General features: G+C 45.1%; 1 protein-coding gene across 2 annotated transcripts in view; it reads left to right on the forward strand.

Annotated features, from left to right (window-relative positions):
- LOC105496758 (cadherin 13) overlaps window positions 1-25,725 on the forward strand; it is a 1,175,273-nt gene that overhangs the window by 843,859 nt on the left and 305,689 nt on the right. For both annotated transcript variants that reach the window (XM_071085018.1, XM_071085017.1), the window contains one exon: window positions 20,817-20,995. In XM_071085018.1, coding sequence (XP_070941119.1) covers window positions 20,817-20,995 — 179 coding nt within the window. The remainder of the gene's footprint in view (window positions 1-20,816; window positions 20,996-25,725) is intronic.

A 25,725-nucleotide genomic window follows, 5' to 3' on the forward strand; every position in this document is an offset into this window, starting at 1 on the left:
TAAGAGCAGTTCAGCAGTAAAGGAAATGGGAGATGCTTGATGCCTGTGTCGTCCTAGTATTGGGGAATTCTTTGGAACACTCAAAGCCGACCTCCCCATCAGCTCAGAGAGAATTGACGGTCTGTGCATGTCCTTGTCAGGCTTTCTGTGGGGTAGGGTGAGATTAGAAGCAAAGTTGCCTCTTTTACTCCTCTGGTTTCATTCTTCACTCTGGCAGTCAGCACAATTCACAGGTGTATCGGCTGAGGAAGCAGCTCACAAACTCTCTTCTCTCTTACTTCCATGCCAGTTTGGCACCGTGAACTTGAAATCACTGGCATTGTTCTCTTTACCCTGCTGGAATCACAGACACTGCAAGTTGAAAGTCACCCAGAGGCAATCTGATGGTTTCCTTCCTCTAGAGGGAGGAGAAGTCTCTTCTGTCCATCCACAGCAAGTTGTTCAACCTACACACATGTGCTGAACCACAGCAGTTTGTGGTCTCTCGAGGCAGGACCGCCCCCACAACCCCATGGTCAAGCAGCCCCTGCAGTTGCCGTGTTCTTCCCCAAGACCCGTCACCCATCCTAGCTGGGAGCCACATGGCGTTATGCTGTTTCCATTTAAGCATGAGGTCATTCAAAAGTTGGAAGGGAGCGTGCTCCCATTTTAGAACTGTTGTGCCAAACCCTGTGAACCTCGGTAAGGAAGACACCAGGTTCAAGAGGCTGATGAAGAGACCTAGAGCCAGCAAAGGAGGCATGGGGTCTTATTAGGGGCTTACATCCAGGAGAGAGAGCCTAGTGGCAACAAGCCGGACATTAGAACTGCCTTATATACAGAAACAGTCCAGCAGCAGAGGTCTGGATAAGATTTCACCTTCCTGTGGTCCACTGTCAGGCTGGATGACATAACCACACAGCCTAGCGGCAGGAAAACAGCAAACATCATGCAAGTTATATAACATTTTCACTTAACACCCTCCCCCTAATGACCTCCACCTGGCAACCTTCATTTAACCCAACACTCAGGGCCTCAGCCTGTATAGCTCATGTTCCATGGAGTGAAACAGAGTGGGGCTTCCGATGTTTGTCATAGATAAGGAACGAATCTCCTGGTCAACCTCTCCTGGATTCCCTAGTTCGAAACACACATTCAGGTGCATCTGCCATCCAGGGTCGTCCCAAGGGTATGCTTAAGTCACTGTTCCCAGGTGCATTTACCCTACGGGAACACACCTTCACATCATGTCAGCCTAGTTCCTTCCTTTCTTTGTATCATTCCTGCCCTTTAAATCTGAAACGAAGATTAAGACTTCCAAGCCAGGCCGATCTGATAGAGGGGGAGGCAGAAGCAGATACTAGAAACAAACAAAACTTTGGACCAAAATCCCATTTCAAAGAAACAAAAAGTAGAAACTATTCTGTCATAACTACCCAAGGACTACTAAAAGGAAAAACTGTGTTACATTTTTTAAATTCCTTGTTAAGTTCTCCTCCATAATTTTTATGTTCTTGTGAGGCAAAAAGTAAAACATGTTTAATTTTATTTGACTTTATGACATTGCTTTTCAACAAGCAAATGTTAAATGTGTTAAGACTTATACTTGGGAAGTTGCAACACTAGTACAAGTATCCCTGTATCCCTAAAGTCCACTTCCTATCTTGATTTTTCACAGTAAATGAGGCAAGCAATTCTAAGATCTTCCACAAAACATCTAGCCATTTAAAATGGACAGATGAATCATTCTACCTATACAAACAAGCTAGCTACTGGAGGGTGGCTGGGGCATGCTACTCATAAGATTTCAGGGTGTCTTCCAACTGAAATCTCAATGTTCTCAGTATGAAAAACCTGAAATCACATGCCTATATAAGGAAAGTGCTATTCACCCAGTAAACCCAAAAAAAGCAAATGGATAATGCTGGCCATTTTGCCTTTCTCACATTTCCTTGGGAATCTGCAAGAACCTCCCCTTTCCCCTCGCTCAGTAAGACCATTTAAGTGTGTGTTAAACAACTACAGAATACTAAATTAAAAGTTTGGCCAAAACCAACCATGAAGCTGCAAAAAAAAAAAAAAAAAGACTTCCAAGCCAGGCCCAATTACTACAACCAGTCTTTATATGGCAATACCCCAGCATCTAGACCACCCACTAACTTCTCTCCTCCTGATAGTCTCTGCTTTGTCTATTTTCCTTGAAAACCACAGGAACCAGCTGGATCCAGGACTCCAGCCACAATCCAAGGGCCAGGGTAGAGGGTTCTAAAATTTCTCCATAAAATTTACTTCTTGATACAAGAAAGCCATATAAGCCGTAATGGCTGACATTCCAGAAAAACACTCGTAACAAGCCCCGGCGCACAGTGAACTCAAACGCCTCTCTCTGCTCAAACGTTTTGTGGTTCCAAGAGAAAACAAATACACCGTGCACATTTTTCTTTCTTTAAAGATTGGAAAGAAATGAAGAAAAGACTTGTCTTGTCCATGGTTTTATAGAAAAACATAAAGCGCGTGTCCTCTGTGACAGATTTCCTTCCCTCTAAATCCAGCAAGCCCATGAAAGAGCTTAAGTGTGAGCGGATGTCACACATTCGTCTTCCCCAGCCGCTTCGCTGCGTTTCTGAAAAGATGACATCGATGCCTCAAGTGCAGACATCTTGAGATTTAGGAGCTTGCCCCTTACAGTTGTTTGTAAATTGAGCCTAGAAAACGTGTCTGTTTCTAACTGACCCCGAGAACAGAACTGGCAACGCCTTCATGCAGAGGAGCCCTACTCCACGGAGCTGATTCTCAAGAAATGTGCTGAAACTTCCTTTGAGCACAAGACACCTGTGTGCTTCTCATGTTTGGACCCAATCCTGTTCCTTCTGCCATCTGCTGTCTGTGTCGTTCTTGGCTGCAGAACACAGCCCCCAAGCAGAGACGCTGAGTCCTCAGTCCCCAATCCTGGTGCCACCCACACCGGCTGTGTAACCCTGAGCCAGTCACTTCTCTTCTCCCATTAACCACACAAGGATAATAATGGAGTCTTCCTGGGGTCAGATGTGCACACTGGTACTCGGCACATACCCTGGGCAGCATAAACAGTTCGTGTGACAGGATCAATCAGGGCTTTCTATCATGAGGTTCTCTGTGGGGTAGGATGAGATTAGAAGCAAAGTTGCCTCCTTTTCTCCTCTGGTTCCATTCTTCTCTCTGGCAGTCAGCACAGTTCACAAGTGTATCAGCTGAGGAAGCATCTCACAAACTCTCTTCTCTCTTACTTCCATGCCCTTTTGGCACCGTGAACTTGAAATCACTGGCATGATGAGATCGAGTCCTATTCCCTGGGCCTTGTCCATGTGATCTGATTTGGAAGCAGAGTCTTTGTGGGTGTGATTTATTGAAGGGTCTGGAGATGAGAGTACGGTGGATTATCCAGGTGGGCCCTGAATGCCATCACAGGTGTTCTTAGAAGAAAGAGGCAACGGGAGAGAACACAGGCACACAGAAGCACAGGCAAGGTGAAGGCAGGGCAGAGAGAGATGTGGCCACCAGCCAAAGAATGTAGGCAGCTGCAGAAGCTGCATATGGTACGGAACAGACCTCCCCTAGAGCGTCCAAGGAGCACAGCCCTGCCCACACCTTAACTTTGGACCTGAGGCCTTCTGAACTGTGAGAGATCAAGTATCTGAGACCCTAAGCCACCTAGTTTGTGATATTTGTTACAGCATCCCCAGGAAAAGGATTTAGTGAGTGACGGGTGAGCCATTAGCATCAGCTGAACACAGAACTGAGGAGACAGAAACCCGGCCACACTGTGTGAGGCGCAGGGCAAAGCTTTCCTAGATAATAAATCATTCAGACTGCTGCCTCTCTGCCTCTCCCTTTCTGTCTCCTTTCACTGTCTCTCCTTCTCTTCTTTGTTCCTGATGAAGTTGATCTGCCTATAAATCATCGTCCTGTATGAACTTTTTAAAATTTTAAGATCTGGGATACTTGTGCAAAATGTGCAGGTTTCTTACATAGGTAAACGTGTGGCATGGTGGTTAGCTGAACCTATTAACCCATCACCTAGGCATTAAGCCCCACACGCATTAGCCCAGTATAAGCTTTGGTCTCCCTTTGGATGCCAGCTGATTCCTTTCTTCCATTGCCCGTGGGTTTCTGACTGCCCACAATTGCTAAAGCGAGTTGTATAGTCTGCAGGAACAGGTGCACAGGACTCTACGGCTTTCCCTGATGTGTCTTTTCTCTGCTGAGGTCGGACTTTTAGATGGCAATACGTTTTAGTTTTGCTGGGCCAGGAGTGTGTCCAGGAGGTGGAATTCAGCAGAAGCAGAAAGTTCAAGGGTGTGGAAGATAGCAGTTCAAGTGGCAGCTGCAAAGGGCTTTTCAACTCAGTGTTTTTTCAGCTTGACTTGCAAATAGAGCCTCAAAGTTCTCAGCTCTTAAAAATCTTCAATGTGTCCAGTCTTATAGCAGGAGGGAGAATTTGAAGATGGCCAGTGTTGCTGTTTTTCAGGACCTAATACTTCTTTGTGCTCAGTGAATGGGCAAGTTATTCTGAGGAAGAAAATATATTAGAGGCTTCAGTGCTAAGTAATAATCAAATAGGTCGGGGGGTGAGCAGGCCTTCCACAGTCATTCACACAGGAAAAACATATTGAGGCTGGCCCCACCCTAAATCTCAGTGGCGAATAACTAGAACTATTCAACAGTCACCTTACATCCACGGTGAGCCACATTGCCCTGATACCAGATGCTTTCAGGGCAACCTTGATCATGGGTTTTTGTCTAGTGCATCTTCATGCTGCAAGAAAACTCTGTGTTTAAGCATCTCTGTCTCCCAGCAAAATGTGACCAGTGGAAAGTTCAGATGAGGCCTTTTCAGTCTGGTACCCACAGCCCTAGCACAGGGCCTGCCACAAAATAGGCCCCCATACAGACTGGAGTTGAACAAAACGCATTGTTTGCAACACGTGGGCAGGATTTCTTCTTCCCTGCAGCAGACGATGGGACTGACCCATAAAAGCACATCTCATATTTGAAATGTATGAGATTCTTGGATAGTGCAAAATACAGTGTGTGCATTACACACTGAGGAGGCTGCTGCAGTGTCTCCAAACCCCTAAGGTCATATAGGCTGGGAGACTTTTAAGAGACCCTGGTACCACTTTTGTTTCTGCAGTTTTCATAAATTTCTTTTACTTGGTCATAGTCTCTGGGTGATACTTGGTGTAACAGACAACCATTACAGTACAAGATGTCCGCTTCAGATCTGTGCAGCCCTCCTGGGCCCTTAGTTGGAGTGAATCAAAGCCCCTGCACACACATACACCTGTGTGCACCCTCTCAATTTGACATTCACCCATCCCTCTGCTTCCCTCCTTCAGAACCCTCTGCTGCTGGTGTTTTTCTGTTGGTTTGTTTTAGTTTGTTGCTTTTTTTAGAAAAAGATGTCTCACCATGTTGCCCAGGCTAGTCTCGAACTCCTGAGCTCAAGCAGTCCTTCCGCCTCTGTCTCCCAAAGTACTGGGATTGCAGGCGTGAGCACCACACCCAGCCCATCTCTGCTGCTTCTTGCTCATGGCATCATCCCTTTGGCTATCAAAAGGTAGCTCTCCTGGCCATCCCTTCGCAGAGGCCATAGTGGAAGTTTATAATTTGATCTTGGTTTTTTTCCTTTAGCTTTGTCCTTTCTGAAATTCTTCATTTTAGCCTAGATTCCTCTTGTAATAGAGCACAGCGTTCCAACAGTGCTCACGGATGACGCATTGCCTCAAAGTTGCCACCTCTGAAAGAGTGTAGTATGTCCACCCTACTCATTCGGTCGGAGGGAGAATCCAATTCTTCTACCTGTTCTGCTGCTGCAAATGATAATAGCAACCACCACAACCACAGGCTCAGCAGACAACATGCCTAGCCCAGAGCTGCACATCCTCTGCCTCTCATTTGCCCATCACAGATACCCAACAAGACAGACGCTACTAGTATGAGCTTCCTGTTGTGGCTGTCATGAATTGCCACATATTTATGGCTTAAAATATGCAAATTTATCTTCTTACCCTTGGGCCAGAAGTCCAAAATCAGTCTCATTGGGTTAAAGTCAAGGTGTAGGCAAGGCTGGTTCCTTCTGGAGGCTCCAGGGGAGAATTCACTTTCTTGATTTTTCCAACTTCTAGGGGTCACCTGCACTCCTTGCTTCCTGGCCCCTTCCTTGGTCTTCAAAGCCAGCAGTATAGTGTCTCCAGATCTCTTTCTTTGACTTCTGCTTCCCTGGTCACATCTCCTCTGACTCTCCTGTCTGTCTCTTACAAGGACCTTGTTGGGCCCACCCACATAATCCAGGATAAGCCCCTCATCTCAAGATCTTCAATCACATCAATTAAGTTTCTTTTACCTTGTAAGATAACATGGTAAGATATTTACCGGTGTTGGGGATTAGGATATAGGGATGTTTGGGACTGTTATTTTTCTAATCATACTTTTATGACTGCCTTTGTAACTGTTTAGTGACTTTTGCAGCTCAGAGAGGCTGCCCATGTGCCCAGGCTCCTCAGTGAGTGAACTGAAGGCAGGATTTGAAGCAGGCAGGATTTGATCTTGGAACCTGGGCTCTAAACCACTACTACACCATATGCTCACCCAAGCAGTGCCTAAATGCCTATCTTCTTTGCCAGGCTCTCAGCAACTTGCAAGGAAGAGTCATATTTTAACTATCTCTTGAATCTCACCAAGTGCATGGGAGAGATCCCAGGATATTGTTGAGGCTTAATATTGAGTTAAAATGGTAGTTGCCTCCCTTGTACAAATCTATTTAGACAACCTAGGGTTACTTTGTTTTTGTTTGTTTGTTTATTTTTAAAAAGAACCATTTCACACTAACCTAGCTTTCATTCAAGACTTCTCTTCTGCTGCTTTGTCAAAAGTGGTGCTTCTGGGCCGTGCTTCCCCCATCTTTTGATAACAATATTCTCAGAGAACACGGTGTCTTGGGCTGAATGTTACATGTAGTGACTCACTTAATCCATGCACCAACCCCGTCAGGTGAAAACCATTACTGTCCCCACTTACCACCATTAAACCTCAGGCTCACAGTTGTCCAGAGAGGAGCAGCTGTTCAGTGGCAGAGCTGGGACTGAAACTGGGGACTCTGTCTCCTGTGGGCATGCTCCTAACCCTCTGAGTATTGTGAGTCTGGATGGGAGGCCAGTGGGATTTATGTCAGATGGTGCCCTGTGGTTGTAACCAATGAAAACCAACCCAGACTTTCTTTAGCAAAGGGGAATTGATGAGTGGATCTCTCCCCTAACAAGAGGCTGGAGATGTCAGCTTGGGGAGAGCAGGAGCCATGATGACTCTGGAGCCCTGAAGCCGGCCCCAGGAGCTGGCCTGTAGCAGAGGCAGTGGAGTCAGGGCACTGCCACTCAGGGGCGGGACTCACAACCCAGATCCGAGGGAGCATCAAGTGCAGCTCTCTTGAGTCATGTCCATTGGCCCTTGGGGTGTGGGGAGCAGGTGCCTTTGCTCTCTCTCCTGCCAGGTGGTTTCCAAGAGAAGAGCATTCCAATCTGGAAAAGCAGTATTATTGTAGGGTAGAAACGAACACATGGGGAAGACCATTTAAAACCACGAATGAAACAGAGTATTCATACAGAATGTGCCAGAAGCTCCTGGATCAAATCTCCTTTCACTCCTTAAATATTTATTGAGCACCTACTGTGTGGCTGGCCCTGTTTCATTCAGGGGATATGAGGGTGAATCAAATGTGCATTGTTAAGTTTCATGGATCGAAGTTATCCCTTGAGTGGTGGCCTCATGGCTTGGAAGAGGTATTACAGCTGTCAGTTGTGACATCCACAGTGGAGAGAAATGAATCCCGTCAAATGGAAATGACTCTCCAGTTCCATGGGGCACAGATGGCCTGGGAGAAGCTACCCAGGCTGTGAGCCCAGACAGTCCAGAAGGCCCCCTCTTAGATCTCAATCCCAGCACATTTAATTTCAGTTCTGTGTGACCCTGATAGAGATCCTTCATCAAGTTTTATTCTTCATAAAAGATCCATTTCCATAGACTCATAAAGCAACTCCTTCTAATTCAGTGTTATTTTATAAATACTTTCATTGCTCGCATCAATCGCAGGCAGCCGACTTCCCAGCCATAAAACAACAGCTTGCAACATCACCATGTTACCCAATATGTATTTACTTATCAAGTTGGAGAACACATGTTTGCAAAATCAGCAACATTACAGCTTTACTAGCAATTTGCTGGCACTTTCTTCCCGTTGAACACGGAGTCTCAATTGTGTGGTATTTCAACATCCTGGCTCATTTGTATCTTGTAACTGCAGTAATCACCAGCACCCTGCAAACCTCATGGAGTTCCTTGTTGATCATACCTGGAACTTCAGCCAGGTCACTCACCTAACAGGTGTGGTTCTGGAATCATCAATCATCTGTCCTGCACTACACCTCAAGGATATAGGTCCTACATGTCCCTTGGGCTTCTGGACCTAGCTCGAAGATGCCGCAGACAAGCTGTAGTGCAGGGCAAGGTGCTCAATAGCTACTCTGTAGGGAGAATTCTGGAAAATTATTCTACCTGCAAAATGCAATGTGAAATACCTAACTGACATGAACTGTGTGGAGTTGAGTAGGGAAGTGGGGAGAATAAACCATACTTCCTGGGTTTGCCTCTCAGCTCAGCAACTTACCAGCTAGATAACTGTGCTGATGGGCAAGTGGTTTCACCTCCCTGGGCCTTAGCTTCTCTCTCCATAAAATGGGCTAATGACACCTGCCTCACAGGGTTTTGGGGATGATTAAATGCTTGCAATGCCCTGAGTCATCTGCAGTGGCATGAACCCTCATAAAGGTTAGCTCCCCTTCACTCTCGCACCAACTTTCATATTCATTCAGGAAGATGCTTGTGTGTGTCCCTCTGAGTCCATACTCAGCCACTTGCCAGTAGTGATGATGGAGTGGTTATTTGACTTCCCCAAGCCTGATTATCTTTCTTTTAACATAGAGATGATCTGATTACTGATTACTGATCTGGCAGGGCTGTTAAAAGAACTATTTCTGGTGCACAGTCCACACGTGTATGTCCTCCCCCATGGAATTACTACAAAAGTCTCCTCATCAGCGTCCCCTATATTTTACACAGTCGTAAGTGTTGGCCCATTTTACAGGTAAGGAAACTGAGCCTCTGTGAGGTTGTGTATGTTGCTCAGATCACATATCCAGTAAGTAAGGCGTCAGATTCTCCATCTGTTCACCTCCTATCATTCCAAGGGTTCCACTCTCAACGCCCCACACCAGGCCAGTAGAATAAAAATCTCTGGGGGAGAGTCTCAGACATCAAGAGTATTTTAAAATATCCTCAATGAGCAGCTGGGGTTGCAAGGCAATAGCCCCAGGCTATGTTTGCTCAACCATATTCTCATGTATGGCCCACATCTGGTGGGTCCCACCAGAAAAAAAAAAAAAGGGCGGGGGAAATTTAGCAGAAATATTGCATTAAAAAGGAGCATGTATCTTAGAATATAGCAAATTAAAGCAGAAATCAAGGAAATAGCAGTTCTCTAGTGTCTAAAGCAAGGTCAAGAGCTGGGAGCCAGAGGAGGAATAAACGGTGAAGCCAGCACAGGTCTCCCAGGACAGGGAACCCAGAGCTTAGGGCTGGAGAAGGCACTCCCAGAGAAGGTCCAACCCTAGCGCAGTCACTGTTTGACTTCTGCCCAGGTACATCTTGCTTCTCACCCAGTAGGGAAACAACCGCTAGAGAAACCAAGAGTTCAGTGAGCAGGTGCAGTTCTGGGGCCATAATGATGAAAAGGAAGGCATGCGCATTGTTGCCTGATCACCTGAGTATAGGCACTGAGGCCGAGACACTGAGTGTCCAGGTGCCCCCCTGTATTTCCCAGGCCTTCCACCATCTGACTCCTGGCTCTTGACCACGACTGTCTGTGTGATTTGCAGAGCCCATTGTAAAATGAAAACTCAGGGTCCCTTGTTCAACAACAATTAAGAATGTCTAGAGGGTGACAACAGAGCACTAAACACAACAGAGGTGCCATCTGAGCAAAGGGCTCTGTGCAACTGCACAGGACACACGTTCATGAAGTCCACCTGCTCTTGAACTTGCCTTAGACACCAGGTCTGGCCGCTGAATTGCAGGCAAGAGTGCTGTGTGTCATTTCTAACTGAAGCATTCAATGAGTCAGCAGGTGAGTTTGCATCTCTCTGCCCCTCCTGCAGCAATCAGGAAACCACATGTTCCAGGTGGCATGGCTATAAGATGCAAGGGTCTGGATCCCTAAGCCGCCACTTGGAGAGGGTCTGCCCCTTGAAGGGAACCCCCAAAGTGGACTGAACTTGAGTGAGAAATTAACATTATATGCTAAGCCATTGAAATGACAGGATTGGACTGTTATCTCAATCTAGCCTAGCCTAATATAGTCTATTTTTTGTTTGTTTGGTTTTGTTATTGTTTTTGAGAGGGGGTCTCTCTCTATCACCAAGGCTGGAGTACAGTGATGTGATCTCAGCTCACTGCAGCCTCCACCTCCCGGGTTCAAGCAATTCTCACACCTCAGCCTCCCCAGTAGCTAGGATTACCGGGACGTGCCACCACGTCCAGCTAATTTTTTGCATTTTTAGTAGAGAAAGGATTTCACCATGTTGGCCAGGCTGGTCTTGAACTCCTGACCTCAGGTGATCCACCCACCTCAGCCTCCCAAAGTGCTGGGATTACAGGCATGAGCCACCATGCCTGGGCTATGGTCCGTGTTTTTAAAGAGCAAATTGCTGTGCCTTTGCCCTTAAATAGATATAAATGATAGGGACAACAAGCCTGTTGTTCAGAATTAACCTAGGGGTTCATTAATATTTAGTGTCAGTCAAGCATCAATTACTTACCTGCTTTCTACTCCACCTTTTTCTTACCTTAAGCTGTAAAAGAAGAAAAATGATAAAAACTCATCTTTATTTATTCACTTATTCATGTATTTATTCACTTGTGCATTTGGCAAATGTTTACTAGACTCTTACTACATGCAAAGCGTTATTTTGGTGCCTTTGAACATTTTCGTATTTGTCAGATATAGAGCAGCATCCTTAACCTCTACACACTAGATGCCAGTATCACAACCCCTGCCCCAGTTGTAACAACCAAAAGTATCCCCAGGCATTGCCAAATGTCCCGTACAGGGGCTAAAATACCCCTCACTGAAAACCACTGCTGTAAAGAGGACTAGACTTGCCATTTTAAAATCTCTTAAATCGGCTGGGTGAGGTGGCTCACACCTATAATCCCAGCACTTTGAGAGGCCAAGGTGGGCAGATCACCTGAGGTCAGGAGTTTGAGACTAGCCTGGCCAACATGGCAAAACCATGTCTCTACTAAAAATACAAAAATTAGCAAGGTGTGGTGGTGAGTGCCTTTAATCCCAGCTACTCGGGAGGCTGAGGCATGAGAATCACTTGAACCTGGGAGACAAAGGTTGCAGTGTGCTGAGATCGTACCACTGCACTCCAGCCTGCACCCCAATGACAAAGCGAGACTCTGTTTCAAAAAAAACTCTTAAATTGGTTAAACAAACAAAAATACACCCACGGTGTCCTTTTGTTGTTTTTAGGAGTTTATGGAAAAATATATTTGAGAGTTACAACTACTCCAGGCTAATTCAATATAAAGATTTTTTTATTATTAGTTTGGAATATTAAAGACAAAGTTTCCACTTAAAATTGATTTTTGAAGTGGTTTTAGGCAAGATCATTTAATTCAGCATAGAGTATCCTATGTCTTTCAAAAAGAACTTCATAGGAATGATAAATAAAAAGATTAAGTGGAATTTTTAAAGGGTGTAAGAAAAATATTACTGTAGAAATCTGGATAAAATGAAGAAATTAGGACAGTAAAGTGAATCATGATGGGGGGACCCCAGTTTTGGCCATGTGTTACCTAATATGTCATAAACAGTTCTTCAGCTTCATTAAACCATAGCTCACCAGAAAGAAGGGCAGACACTGGAGGTTAAACTGCAGTGAATGAAAACCTGAAATAATCACAAGGTGGTCCTGTTGCCATTATCTCTTTATCAGTATAAAAATAAACAACCTTTGAAAACAGATGGAGACAGTCATTGCTCAACTTGTCATAACTTATTACATATTTGACTGTCAATTTATACTTAAAAAACCAACTAGCTCCAGGGAGACAAAGTAAAGTGGAGAGAAGCGAAGCCTATTGCATTTCAATTCAAGCCTGTGGTAATTTCAGCGGCACGGAGACACTTAGGACTGCTTTCAAATGAAGTCAGCAACTGTCCCAAAATTTAAGGCATTCTCATTTTTAAGAGCAGCGTTGTGTTCCTATGGGATGGCACTTCCTCGACTCAAACCTGCGTCAGGAGTATATATATATCTCATGCCCACTTATTCAGTGCTGTTCTCCCACAGGGTGAGAGCTCTCTGAACCAGATCATTCTTGGACAGATGAATTTTCCTGTTCTAAACAGGGAGGTGGGAGGAAGAAGGGCAAGATGTTTCCAATGGATGTACCATTTTTTAAAGTTGTAATCTATCACTGGAGGACTCATCAACAACATTTAATTCATGCCTTTGGGGGAAAGAATGGCTCTACCAGTAGCCAAGATCAAAAACTGGTGGGCCTCAGACCGAAGCCTGCCATAACCTCTTTTCTTTGGCCTTCCTAGTCCCACTCAATGATCTTTTATTTTTTAAATTTGAACTAGTATCTAACCTGTAAACATTTTGACAGTTTATACAAAAATTCGAATTCCCACCTTTTCTTAAAAAATGAAAAGGACTGGCTAGTCCAGGCTCGTATTTCAGTCATACAGTAATTCCTCTGAGCTAAAAGGCAGCTGCCGCCTTAGGCAGGAGGCACACGCTCCAGTTTGCCACCATCCCCACCTCTCCCGATTGTCTTGAAAGCACTTTACTCAAGTGAAGCTACTTATATGGGCACTGAGTGAGTAGGTGAGCTTCTCACTCCTGGCCCGGCTCCCACTCTGACCACAGAGATTCCCACCTTCGAGGCCAGTGGGACTGAGCTCCTATCAGAGGACCGACCAAAGGTCATAAGTATCTTCATCAAAACTCACATTACCAAGCACTTTCTGGATCAAATGCACAGCTGAGCCACCCTATGAAAATGTGGGAGGGGTCCTTGTGCTGGTGAATGACAACCCCTGGATAACTGGGCAGCGGAGAGACAGGCCCCCAAAAGGAGCAAGGGTTGCAAAGCCAAATCTCCCAGACCTTACCTTAGACCTAAGCCGGCTTCTGTCTTCCCAAAATCAGACTGGAATCACCTCTTTTCTCTGCCACTCTACAGTTCCATCTTCCTACCCTCAGAGTATAGGGGCAGGGATTTCTTTAACAGTCTTCACACCCAGAGCTGAGAGCCAACCTCCTCCTCCCACCTGGCTGGCCAGTAGAGTGTTTTGAAGATGAGCAAAAAAAAGGAAAACAAAAAACAAAAAAACTGAATGATGAGGAGTGGCTTCCAATTGGACATCCCCTCAAATGAAAATAAAGCCAGTCTGAAAAGCAAACGTAGGCCAGTGGGAAAATGAGACATTATTTACGATTCATCACATGGGTGGCTTTCCAGGAACGCGTGCCCTGCCAAACGTGGGCTGCCTCTGGATCCCTATCAGGCTAGTTGGTTATCTTTCATCAACTAGTCATTCGACACTTTCCCTATCAATTGCTGTCTACTCAAGAATGTTGACATGACCAGACGAAGGGGATGCATGCATGCATGCACTCAACAGAAGTGTCTAGGCTTGTCTAAGGGAAGAGAGGAGTTGTTTCCTGATGAGATTTTAAGTAACTCCTGCTTCCATAGATCCTGAGAGTGAGTCCCAGAAGTAGTATGTCTTAAGCCCTAAGTGGTTGGGTCCCACAAGACATTTCCCTCGTCATCATTGCACTCAGCAGTGGGTCCTCACAGAACTGAGTTCTAAATTGTGAGAGTCAATTAAAATAACAATAAAACTTACATTTCTCCATTACTTACCATCATCCAGGTATTGGACTTCGTATAGATTAATTTATGCATTCTCAAAGGGGGCAATATTACTTCTAAGCGAGAGAAAATTGGTAATTAGGAGAGATGGGTTTAACATATTAGATGTATTAGATATTACAATGGTTTGTGCCCTGCCAGGGCCATAGCACATAAATAGATATACAGTATATCTATAGAATTAACATTTTGTGATGGAGTGAGAGAGTGTCAAGTAGAAAAAATGTCTAAAAATGTTCTTGGGGGAAGGTGTTAATGGAAATACAAGAGGTTGAGAGAGCATCAGTCCACTCAGTGCCTCCAAAAACCCATGAGAGAGGAGCTGTTTTGTCAATGAAAAGTTGAGGCGGGGCGTGATGGCTCACACCTGTAATCCCAGTACTTTAGGAGGCCAAGGTGGGCAGATCGCTTGACTTCAGGAGTTCAAGACCAGCCCAGGCAACATGGCAAAACCCCATCCCCATCTCTATGAAACTTAGCTAGGCATAGTGGTACGCACCTATAGTCCCAACTACTCGGGAGGCTGAGGTAGGAGGATCGCTTGAGCTTGGGAGGTCAAGGCTGCAGTGAGCTGTGATCACACCACTGCGCTCCAACCTGGGTGACAGAGGGTGACCCTGTCTCAAACAACAACAAAAAAAGTTGGGGTTTAACTGCCCAGAGAAGCTCAGTGGGTGAGGCCTGGGTTTCAAACTAGACAGCCCAAGTCCTCAGCTGGGCCACTGGCTTGGTTCTGCTTTGGTTTTGCACACTGAGGTCTCTCTCTTTGCTGTTGAGGACTGTTAGGAGAGAACTGGCTCATGTCCACCTGCTTGGTCAGGAAGCAATTTTAGATTGGTGGGTTTGGGGCAGTCAGTTGAGTGAATGGGTCGTGGGCTGTGTCCCAGGCACTAAAGTCACATTTGCAACAGTTCTCACATCGGCAGTCTGCTGCTCATGACCAAGAGACATGTCTACATCTGAAAGCAAAACTTGGCCTGCAGGGTGACCACCTCATTCTGGTTTGCCCAGGACTGTCCTGGAATCCCCTCAGTCCTGGGAGAACTATGTGGTTCTCACTTGGAACCAGGAGACCCAAAACCTTCAAACTGAAGGATCTTCAATGGAAATTTAGTTTCCGATGAGAATCATTCCAACTAGATATATCCCAAAATGTTAGAATTTAAAATAGCAGCTTCTACATCTGTCTCACCTGGCTAAGCACCCTCAGCTGCTGCTGGTCTAAGGCTTGTCTTCTGTTACAGGGGCAAACACGTAAGTAACGTGGTGCAGTGCAGGATCCATGACCACATTCTCCTTTGAAAGCTCAACTGTTAGATCATTTGGTCACAGAAGCCATCGTTTGGGTGGAATTAGAACTCACTGCCTCCTCTAGTGAGTTTGATGCTTGACAATTATGTGCCATTTCGTCACATCAAAGAGGTTCACCTGGTGACATCTGCCATCTCTGCTCATGTTTGCTTTAACATCACACTTCTCCCTGGAAAGCACATGGTTGCCCTAACTGTGCTATCAGAAATCCGGTGCTGAATATAGATCTGAATGTCTATGTCTCAATACATGATTCGCTTATAGGAATAGCATTTTGCAAAAAATGAGCCTGACACTTTTTGATCAGGCAAAGGAAATGTTTAGGGATGGAGTCAAAGAAATGTTAAGAACAGAATAATTTTGTCACTGTCTTTTGGAGCATCCCCATCCTTGCGGCCGGCCGAAAATCCTCCATCACTGTCAGATCTGCACTCTCCTTTCTCAAGGGCTTGGCTGTGCTTGAAGTCACAGGAAAGCAAAACTTCAAAGCTGGCTTTCAAGGTCAAGAAACCAGGCGGCACTTGCTTTAATCAGAGAGCTGCAGTCAAGAGGAAGGGGCTACCTGGCCACAAGGAAGCGATCATGCTTGCTAATCAGCCCGTCAGGCTGGCGGCCGTGTCCTTCGACAAAAGAAAATGACGGCCCGACTTGAGACTTTCAACCAGCAACCTGGGATGTTTTTTTCCCACTTTGGAGGAGCCGCTGCTAGTTCATCTGGCTCATGGGGTGACAGGGTGATTATAATTTATTTTGACACTCAGGAGAATATTGTGACGGGGGAAAAGTCAGAAATGTACTGTGTGGAAGCCCCAGTGCGTGTCTATCGTATAATTATCCTTTCTCTGCTGTCTGGAAACACAAGACAAGCCCGGATGGGAAGCTGCCTGGGCTGGTGAAAACAAAGTGGTGGACATGGACTCCAGTGTATGGGACTGCATAAGAGGAGAGGTACAGGCATCACCCACAGGCAATTGGAGCAGGTACACTGAGGCCCACCTGCTGCATGTCAGCCTTGGGCATAGCATTGATGTGTGACCCAGGAATCCCATTCCAGCAAGGACCTCCAGGGCACCTTGAACAGGAAGCTCAGAGGCAGTTGTGAAAAATCTCCAGGCACATTGCTTAGTTGTTCGTTCTTCTTTGAAGACAAGGTACTGGTGGCTCTGGTCAGTGTGGAATGAGGCAACACTACAGTGAATGGCAAGAAGGCAATTCAACTCAAAGAACACTGATGAAGACGTACTGCGTGTCAGATATTGGGCTTACAAAATGAATAAAAGAGTCTATACTGTCCAAGAGGTCACATCTAGGACCATGTGGCCCATCACGAAAAGATAGACAGTTCTGAGATAAAGAGGTTCCATCAACAGCAAAGTTTGGCGAGTGCGGCAGAGTCCACCCGCTCTTGGAGATTGACGCTGTAAGCATGCTTAATAAAGGCATTGAAAAGTCCTCCAGGGAAACACTGCTTCGCGGTGTTTGTCACATATTTCCCAAATCTGTTTCTGCACTGAATCTATGAAGCCAGAGTTCCTCGGAACCAATTTAGGGAATGCTGGTTTAGGGAGTTTATCCAGCCTTTGCAGAACACAGAAGTAAAGAAACCATGATCCAGCCTCCAGAGGAGGTACTGGCGAGGGCCAAGCATTGCACTCAGCAGATAGGCTGAGGTTCAGAGTAAAGCCTGGTCTTAGAGGCAGACTAGAGGACCACGTGGAGACATGGTGTAGACTACAGAATGAGTGTATGCACATGTGTGTGTGTTGAGGGTTGTTGTGATAGCCACAATAGAAACCCAGATCTGCACGCTAAGACCATGGGCAGGGTGGAAGGGAGAAAGGACCTTGTGAGAGAGAGGGCTGTCCTGTCACCCTTTGTCCCACATTCTTTGCACAACTTAATCCTAGTCTCCTGTATTTTAGGCCTTTGCCTGCACTGCCATAATTGGCTCAGAAGCCAGGACAGAGTTTAATACTACAGGGCATCTTCTCTGAACACTAATGTACTAGGCACTGTACAAATAGGTCATCCCATGAAATCCTCACAACAAGCAAAGAGGAATGTTGAAAACAGGGAAACTGAGGCTCAGAGAGAGATGAATACTGTGGCCATGGGCACACAGCTTCTAAAGACTTGAACCCAGATATGTCACCTCAGAGTCGTCGTTTTCAATGCTGCAAACCTATTTACCTGACTTATGCACAATGCGGTTCCCACAGAGGCGCGATTTCCTCCAAAGTAAATCCAGTGATGCATTCGTGTCTGGGTTGAGACAAACACAGGGCTGAAGACCGAGTTCAGTTGTTCTGTAAAAATCCATTAAAATAAAAAGCATTTTCTGTGTATGCTTGGGAATATTCCAGGATAATTTTGTGTTATATCGTGTTGTCAAATCTGTAAACAAAAAGATATCCTCAGTGAATTTCCTGGTGAAAACTAAAGACTCATCAACCTGAGAGGTCTTTTTTTTTCTTCCTCTAATCATTTTAATGCATATGTCAGTTGCAAGCCATGATGACTTCATTTTTATACCCTCTATGACTTCAATTAAAGGCAGATTAAATAGGGCACAAATCCAATCAATCAAGCATTCATTAGACATTAACTAGGTGCAAGGCCCTGGGTCAAGTGTACTTGACCAGAGACTGGTGTGGAATTGATGGGGTTAAGGCTTCCTTCTATGTCTTTGGCCACACGGAGCTCCCTACAGCAAATCCCTGGGTAAGATCGCAGGCCTGAAATCTGCCTCTGATTTCTGATGGGGTAATTCTCAAGTTTGCCTAGATTAGGAAGGTTAATATGTGTCACATTTCACATCAGTTTCCATAGACTGCGAGTGATGGCCTAGACCACTGTTTGATATCACTGGTTCTGCAGCATGGTCAATGGGAGACAGAGCCGTGTTGTTCCTGCTGTCTTCCAGAGGCAAGGGGGCTGCATAGGCCAAGAATGTGTTTTTTGGGCGCTGAACCTTGAAGCTTGCCCTGAGACCGTTTCTCAGGGCAAAGAAACAAGGTGGATAGGAAGTGCACCTTGAAGCATGTGGCTGGATGACACCATTGGTGAAATTAACCGAGACTGCTTAACAAATCAATCGAACATTGAGGGTGGCCAGATCTTCCTTGTTTATCTGATCAGTCAGGCCTAATGGCTGATAATCTAATTCCAGTGGTGAGGGAAAAAAAAACTGGCTTTGATGATTAGAGAAGCATTGTTATGGAAGGGAAAGCAATACTGGGAGGTGGTAAAACCAGATGAATTCTATCTTTCCTTTAGGCCTCAGTGTTTTCTTCGTATGAGTATTCCTGCTTCTTTGATGAACATACATCAGCTGCTTTGATCTCTTCCGGTTAGGTTACACTTTGAGTCCAGACAGATTCAAAATCAGAAGATGGGGCCTTACATTTGTAGAAGAATATATTGGGATAAAAAGTTATGGTTAGGCAGGATGCCCTAAGCCAAATATGATAGCAATACAATTGCTATTGTCAATCACCAAAACCGGCAGGCATGTTTTTATGGGTACTTATAATTATACTCTTTGTAAATTAAATTTTAATGGCCAAAGCAATACATTCACCTTGTAAAAATAAACAAAATGTTATAGATGGGGCCAACATCTTTCCCAATGACCATGCCAAATCCCAATCCCCTCTCTTCTTCTCCACATTTAACCACCATCACCAGAAAGAAGTTCTCCTTATAGACCTTGTTCTATGCACTTATAAACTGTACCTGTAGAACATGTGAATACAGTATTGTGGCATGTTCTGTAAGCAAGTTCACAAAAATGATATCACTATCATCCTGTGGGTAAGGAAAGTTAAAATGTGCCACATTTCACATCAGTTTCCGTATACTTCAAGTGGCTGCCTGGACCGCTGTTTGAGAATGCTGATTCCATACCGAGGTCAATGGGAAACAGAACCATGTTGTTCCTGCTGCTCTCCAAAGGCAAGGGGCTGCATGAGCCAAGAATGTTCTGTTCGGGTGCTGAACCCCGAACATTCCTCAACCTGACATTTTTACTAAATAATATATCTTGAAGAGTTTCCCACATTGGAACCCATTAGATCTACAGTCTTTTTAAGCTGCTATAAAATATCTCAGTGTGAGAATACTATCATTTTAACAATTCCCCTGTTGATGAACAGCTAGGCTGTTTCCAAATTTTTCACCTAGACAGATAATTCGGCTAGAAATTTGTTTGCACAGATCCCTTGTGGACACATGCAGTTGTTTCTGAAAGTAGATGCCAAGGAGATGAACTCTTTGCTGTGTTACTCTTTGCTGCCCAATGGTCCTTGACAGCGGATATACCCGTTTCCCTTTATATCAGCTGCATGGGAGGAAGACCCATTATCTGACACCCTTATCAATCATTGACGTAACCTAACACTCCACATGCTTGTTATAGAATCAGGTCCTGTTTGTGTGACTCTTGCTTGTTTGTGAGTGAATCCAACCGTGGTACCCTCATTTTATATTGGAAGTCCCTAAAATAACACGGCTGCTACATAGTAGGTACACATTAGGTTTGCTCTCGTTCCCTTTAACTGGAATGTCTTTTTGCTTTGGGGTCCCTTCTACTTGTTCCTGCCTACTCTCTTCTTAGGTGTGTGCATCAGATACCTTTGTGCAAACCCCAGACTCACTGAGGTTGTTTGCCTCTGTATTCGTAACACCCTCTCTCAATGTGCCTGATAGGTCTTATGCTCGTTATATGTTTATCTCTTCTACTAATTTCTGAGCTCCTGCACACCCAGGAACATGCCTCTTTGTACTCTTGTTTCCCCAACACCCAGCCCAGGCGCATAGAGTTGGCATTCAATAAGAGCTTTAAAAATGAAGGCCATGGCTAGGTGTGATGGCTCATGCCTGTAATTCCAGCACTCTGGGAGGCCGAGGCAGGTGGATCACCTGAGGTCAGACAAACCGGGCCAAAACGGTAAAACCCCATTTCTACTAAAAATACAAAAAATAGCTGGACATGTTAGTGCACGACTGTAATCTCAGCTACTCAGGAGGATGAGGCAGGAGAATCACTTGAACCTGGAAGGCGGAGGTTGCAGTGAGCCGAGATCACGCCACTGCACTCCAGCTTGGGTGACAGAGTGAGACTCTGTCTCAAAAAAAGAAAAAAATAAAATAAAGAATGTCCCTGTCGCAAAGCCACGTCCACAGTGGAATGAAAGCCCCTGAAAATAAACAGTGTATCAACAGAGGGAAAAATTAAGCGGTCAGTCTGCTGAACAGCAAAGATTTTTTTTTCTTTATTTCAGGTCTTTCCATGGGATGGAGCAGGGAAGGAAAGGAGGAAGAATAGCTGAAACATAGCAAAGCTTAGGAAATACTTTTCTTTTTTAATTTGGAGAGTGATTGGCACACTGCTGCATTGCTATTGCCCAGGTGGGGAAGGGGCTCTGACCGTTGCTGACCCATTGATAACCATTCCCTGCCTTTCTGTCCTGCCCCGATAGGGACCACGGTGATGCGGATGACAGCCTTTGATGCAGATGACCCAGCCACTGATAATGCCCTCCTGCGGTATAATATCCGTCAGCAGACGCCTGACAAGCCATCTCCCAACATGTTCTACATCGATCCTGAGAAAGGAGACATTGTCACTGTTGTGTCACCTGCACTGCTGGACCGAGAGGTGAGCTGAAAAGAATATACTTTCTTTTTCACGAGAACAGAATGTGGCTTCATGCAAGGGATGATGTGGGGCTCCAGTCAGTGGCTTTTTATACTGTAAAGGCAGAAATCAGGTGTTTACCGTGTTTTGGTGGGGAAAATCTATAACGGGAAATGGGATATTGTGTGACCCCAGAAAACACATGCTCTAAAAGGCTAAAGCTCTTGGAACTGTTTGTATTCACTCAACCTGATACCTGTTTCCTCAACAGCCACTTATTCTCTAGGCCCTGGTGATTCCAGACTCTGCCTCTAGCCCCTGCTTTGATGCTAGAAGGGAGAGGGAAAGACGAGGGAAGGAGGGGAAGGGAAGGGAGGTGGCTTCGTCCAAGATCACAGAGGCTGTCCCTGCTGCAGAGTCAAATGGCCATGACTCCCTTCTCCAACCCTTTGCTGCAGGCGTCCTGCATTCCTCCTTGAACCCTTCTCTTCCTCCATCTCTGTTCTCGTCCCTTTTGGCTCTCTCTGTGAAATCTCCCCCGTCTCCTGGGTCACATGTCACAAACCGGTGACCCCTGGACCAGTCAGTCCACATGCCTGCTCTTTGGTTTTGCCCACAGTGTTTTACAGTTTTCAGAATTAGTTGCCATATCAAAATATTTAGATTTCATATTTCTGTTTTAAAAATGCCAATTTCCAGTTTTTTTAGAAATCAGAAATCCTGGAGACATCAGGTCCACTTTCCACACATGCACCATCGATGACGTGAGGTGTGATGCTCCAGTGGATCCAGGGTCAGCTGCCCCCTTCAGATGGGACATGTGCTCCCACCTCGATTACATTTCCACCCGCATGGGCCCCTCTGGCCCTGCCCTTTCCTGAGTTTGAGGTCCACCCTGTAGCTTACCATAAGCTACCTTAAGTAGAAGACCCTTGCGGCCCTCCAAACTCAGCATCCTTAAACCAACTCCTGGATTCCTACCCATTCTTCGTTCTCCATCCACCCTAAGCCTACTCCTATTCTGCAATTCCCTGCTCCTGACATCATCCCACAGGCATAGCACCTTGGAGTTGTCCTTGACCTTCTGCAAGAACCATCCACTCTGTGGTAACTGCTGGGCTTCCCTCAGGGGCTCTGTGCAATTCCCCCTCAGTGTTTTTGATGAAATAAATTCATGGTTCGGAATGTCGTTTCCTCTGCTTTCTCCTCTCTTACATGCTGTAGTTTCTCAAGAGATTCTGGATTACATCAACTCTCCCTAAGAAGCTGTCCTCATCCACCTGATTCTTCCACATTCTTGTTCTTCCTCCCATCTCTGACTACCCTTGCCTGTCGCCATCCTATAGAAATTGGCATGTGCTAATTAAGGTTGTCATTTGTCTCTGAAGAAGATTCTCTTTCTCTTGGTCTAGGCCTGAATTGTCCAGTACAGAAACCACTAGTCACATGGGGTTATTGCAATTTTAAAGTATATTAACTGAAATCAAGATGTAAAAATCAGGTTCTCAGTCACATGGGCCACACACTTCAAGTGCTCAGTGGTCATACGTGGTTGGTGGCTATTGTACTGGATAGTGCAGATCTAGAACACTTCCATCACCCCAGAAGGTTCTATGGGGCAACAATGGCCTAGACTGTACATTTCTTGACAATAGAGACTGTGATCATATGCATGTTTGTATTTCTACTGCCTAGCATGGTTGAAGCACTCCTGAAAATCCTAATTATATGTTTGTTGGCATAGAGGGAAAAAAAAGGAAAAAGAGTTGGAAATAAAACTAAGATCTTACATAAGCAGTGCGAAACAGAAGCTCGAAATAGGTAATTATTGAAAGGGAGAGAGAGAGAAAGAAATTTGCGTTGAAACTCTGATTGTCCTTTGGAAAATGTACTTGTTTCTAGTTAAAGAATAGGGAAGTAGAAAAAGTAATGAGTCCATTTCCTTCATTTCATCTCCCATTCTCTTTCTAACCTTCTTTTTTTTTTCTGAGGCAGAGTCTTGCTCTGTTGCCCAGGCTGGAGTGCAGTGGCACAATCTTGGCACACTGCAACCTCCACTTCCCAGGTTCAAGCAATTCTCATGTCTCAGCCTGCTGAGTAGCTAGGACTACAGGTGCCTGCCACCATGCCTGGCTAATTTTTTATATTTTTGGTAGAGATGGGGTTTCACCATATTGGTCAGGCTGGTCCCGAACTCCTGACCTTAGGTGATCTGCCCACCTCGGCCTCCCAAAGTGCTGGATTACAGGCATGGGCCACCGTGTCCAGCCACCCCTCCCTATTTTTGTGGCTGACATATTTTCTTCTTTTGGAGGCCAGAGATGACTTCCCAAGGCTCTCTGTTGCCCACTTGGCATGTGCGTGCACGTGCGTGTGCACACACACACACACACACACACGCCAGCTTTCCTATAATCCTTAATGCTCCCGAAGCTTCTCACAAGATCCTTTCACAGGAAAAAGATGAAGCATGGTGATTTCTCCATTTCAGCTTCTCTTTGTTCTGAGAGAAAATATTTTATAAGTCTCTATTTATAAATCAAAGTGATAATGTAGTAAATTATCCCATTTTAAAAGTTTATTTTAGGGGACAAATGTGTTTTCAGCTCATGATCTTTTCATTTGGGCTTTCATTAAGTTGTAATAAGTATGTAATTATGGGAGTTGAATTAAGCATTTCTAGTCACAAAACATAAACAGGCCCCCGAAAAAGATCAACGCAATTTAACCAAAATTGGAAAATCAATGAAAATGAATAAAGAGTATCACTCTTCTCTGAGGGTTTCCAGAGTTCAGTGCTGATCCAGGCAACATCAGTGCAATCCAAAGGAAAGAAATGTCCCTAAATTTAGGCGAGCCTTGGCTATTTCCTGTGCTGTGATAAGCTTCACTTCAGCATGTTTGCTGAGGAGGTGGAACGTGACTCTAAGTTCTTGTCTTTGAGGGTAAAAAGCTTGCACATCAGATGTCCAATGGAGTTTCCCAGAGTTTGCAATGTTTTCCTCTCACTGAGGCGCGGCACTTTTTGTAGGATTCACGTGGATGCGATAGTTTCTTCAGCAGGTTTGTGGGATTTTATTATTATTATTATTTCTGAAGACTTTCTGAGAAGGCCTGTCTTAGGTGTGGTTTTAAAGTCTACTTTTCAGCCTGCTGGGCAGAAAGAACATTTAATACAGTGTTTTGCAGCATTCATTCAAGAAAGTATCCCATTTGGGGCCCTGTGGACTTTGAGATGATTCAAGTTGATTTTAAGGTGTGTTACCTTGTCTCCTGTCTTCACTCGCAGTATCTCAAATTGCATGTTGGAGCAATAAATATAGTGAGTGCAGGCATTTCTGTCACAAACTCCTTCAAGAGCAGGAGCTGCAGAAACCACACCCACCCACTTCCCCCAAGCACGCGCGCGCACACACACACACACACACACACACAGCTCACCAGCACCTCTGGCTCTCACCTGAATGAGGGACAAAGCAAACGTGTGTTTCTTGGCTTGTTGGGAGTGGATGCTCTGGAAGCCCATTGGGTGATAGGAGCTCAGTTGACACAATAACCATTTTTCATCTTTATTTTCCATTTAGTCCATTTCCTTTCTTAAGTGCGTCTACCAAAGAGGACCACAGCAGCGAGTGTTTCACCAAGGGAGAGACAGATGATGCAAGATGAGTGGGGAGGTGGCAGGCAATGGGAATTTTCTTTGAATATGCCTGCCTAATCATTGTCCCTGCCTTTGACTTATTTACTTCGTAACAAGGCTTGTAACTGAGGATAGTCACGTGGGGCAGTGGAGAAATGACCCTTACTTCGTTGTCACTTTGGTTGTCATCCTTTCTTTTTCCCACCCTCCTCCCCTCCCAGGATGTCTCACCTGGAGCCAACTGAGGCAGGTGCCCTCATCTAATCTGCTCCTCTCCTGCTCCAAGGATTGGCAGCCACTGTTCTTGAAAGAGTCCACGGCCTCTCTGCCCGCACTCACCATAGTCAATGCTCAAACATGCAATTTGCAGGATGATATTTGGCTTTCCCATGACATATTCCCAGTGCCTAGCACATGAGAGATGCTCAAAGAAATATTTGTTGAGAGATGAAAGGCAGGAAAGATGTGAGGAAGAGAGCGTGATTCACACTGGCTTGAGGGCAGGTGAACTGGCCATTTCTTCCCCCTCCATGAGCTCAGCATTAATAGATAGCAAGTTTCCCCAAGACATGTGCATTTTCCATTACAAGCTCATCCATTTACTTGTTCGGAAACCCTACCAGAACATACACTTCCAGAAGAAAGGGACCTTGGATTTCTGTTCTGTCTCTCTATTCCCATTGCCAAATATAGCACCGGATAAATAATAGGCACTGGGTCAAGATCTGTCAGGTTAGCAGGGTGGATGAGCGGATGACCTGTGCTCCTTAAGTTTATATTATCTCAGAACATTCTGCAGGATCCACATTCTAGCATGGATATATAAACAGAGGAAGTTACTTTATTATAGTTGAAAGCTTAGTCTTACCCTTGTGCAATCATCCAGTAATCTAATTTATTCACTTTATGTTTACCTTCTGCAGGAACTGCTTTAAAAAATAGTGCCTTGGTCCACTGGGTGAATAGGATGGACGGGAGGATCTGTGCCTCTTGCTTAAGTGTTTGGGGAAATGTTTGCAGAAAATAAGAGCCATATATTCTAGTAAATGAAATTGGGTTCATTTGGGGCACTGTTTTATTATTTTCTATAGCCATACTTAGCTCCTTGTTT

This window comes from Macaca nemestrina, chromosome 18 (assembly GCF_043159975.1).
Source record: "Macaca nemestrina isolate mMacNem1 chromosome 18, mMacNem.hap1, whole genome shotgun sequence".
Classification (NCBI taxonomy): Eukaryota; Metazoa; Chordata; class Mammalia; order Primates; family Cercopithecidae; genus Macaca; species Macaca nemestrina.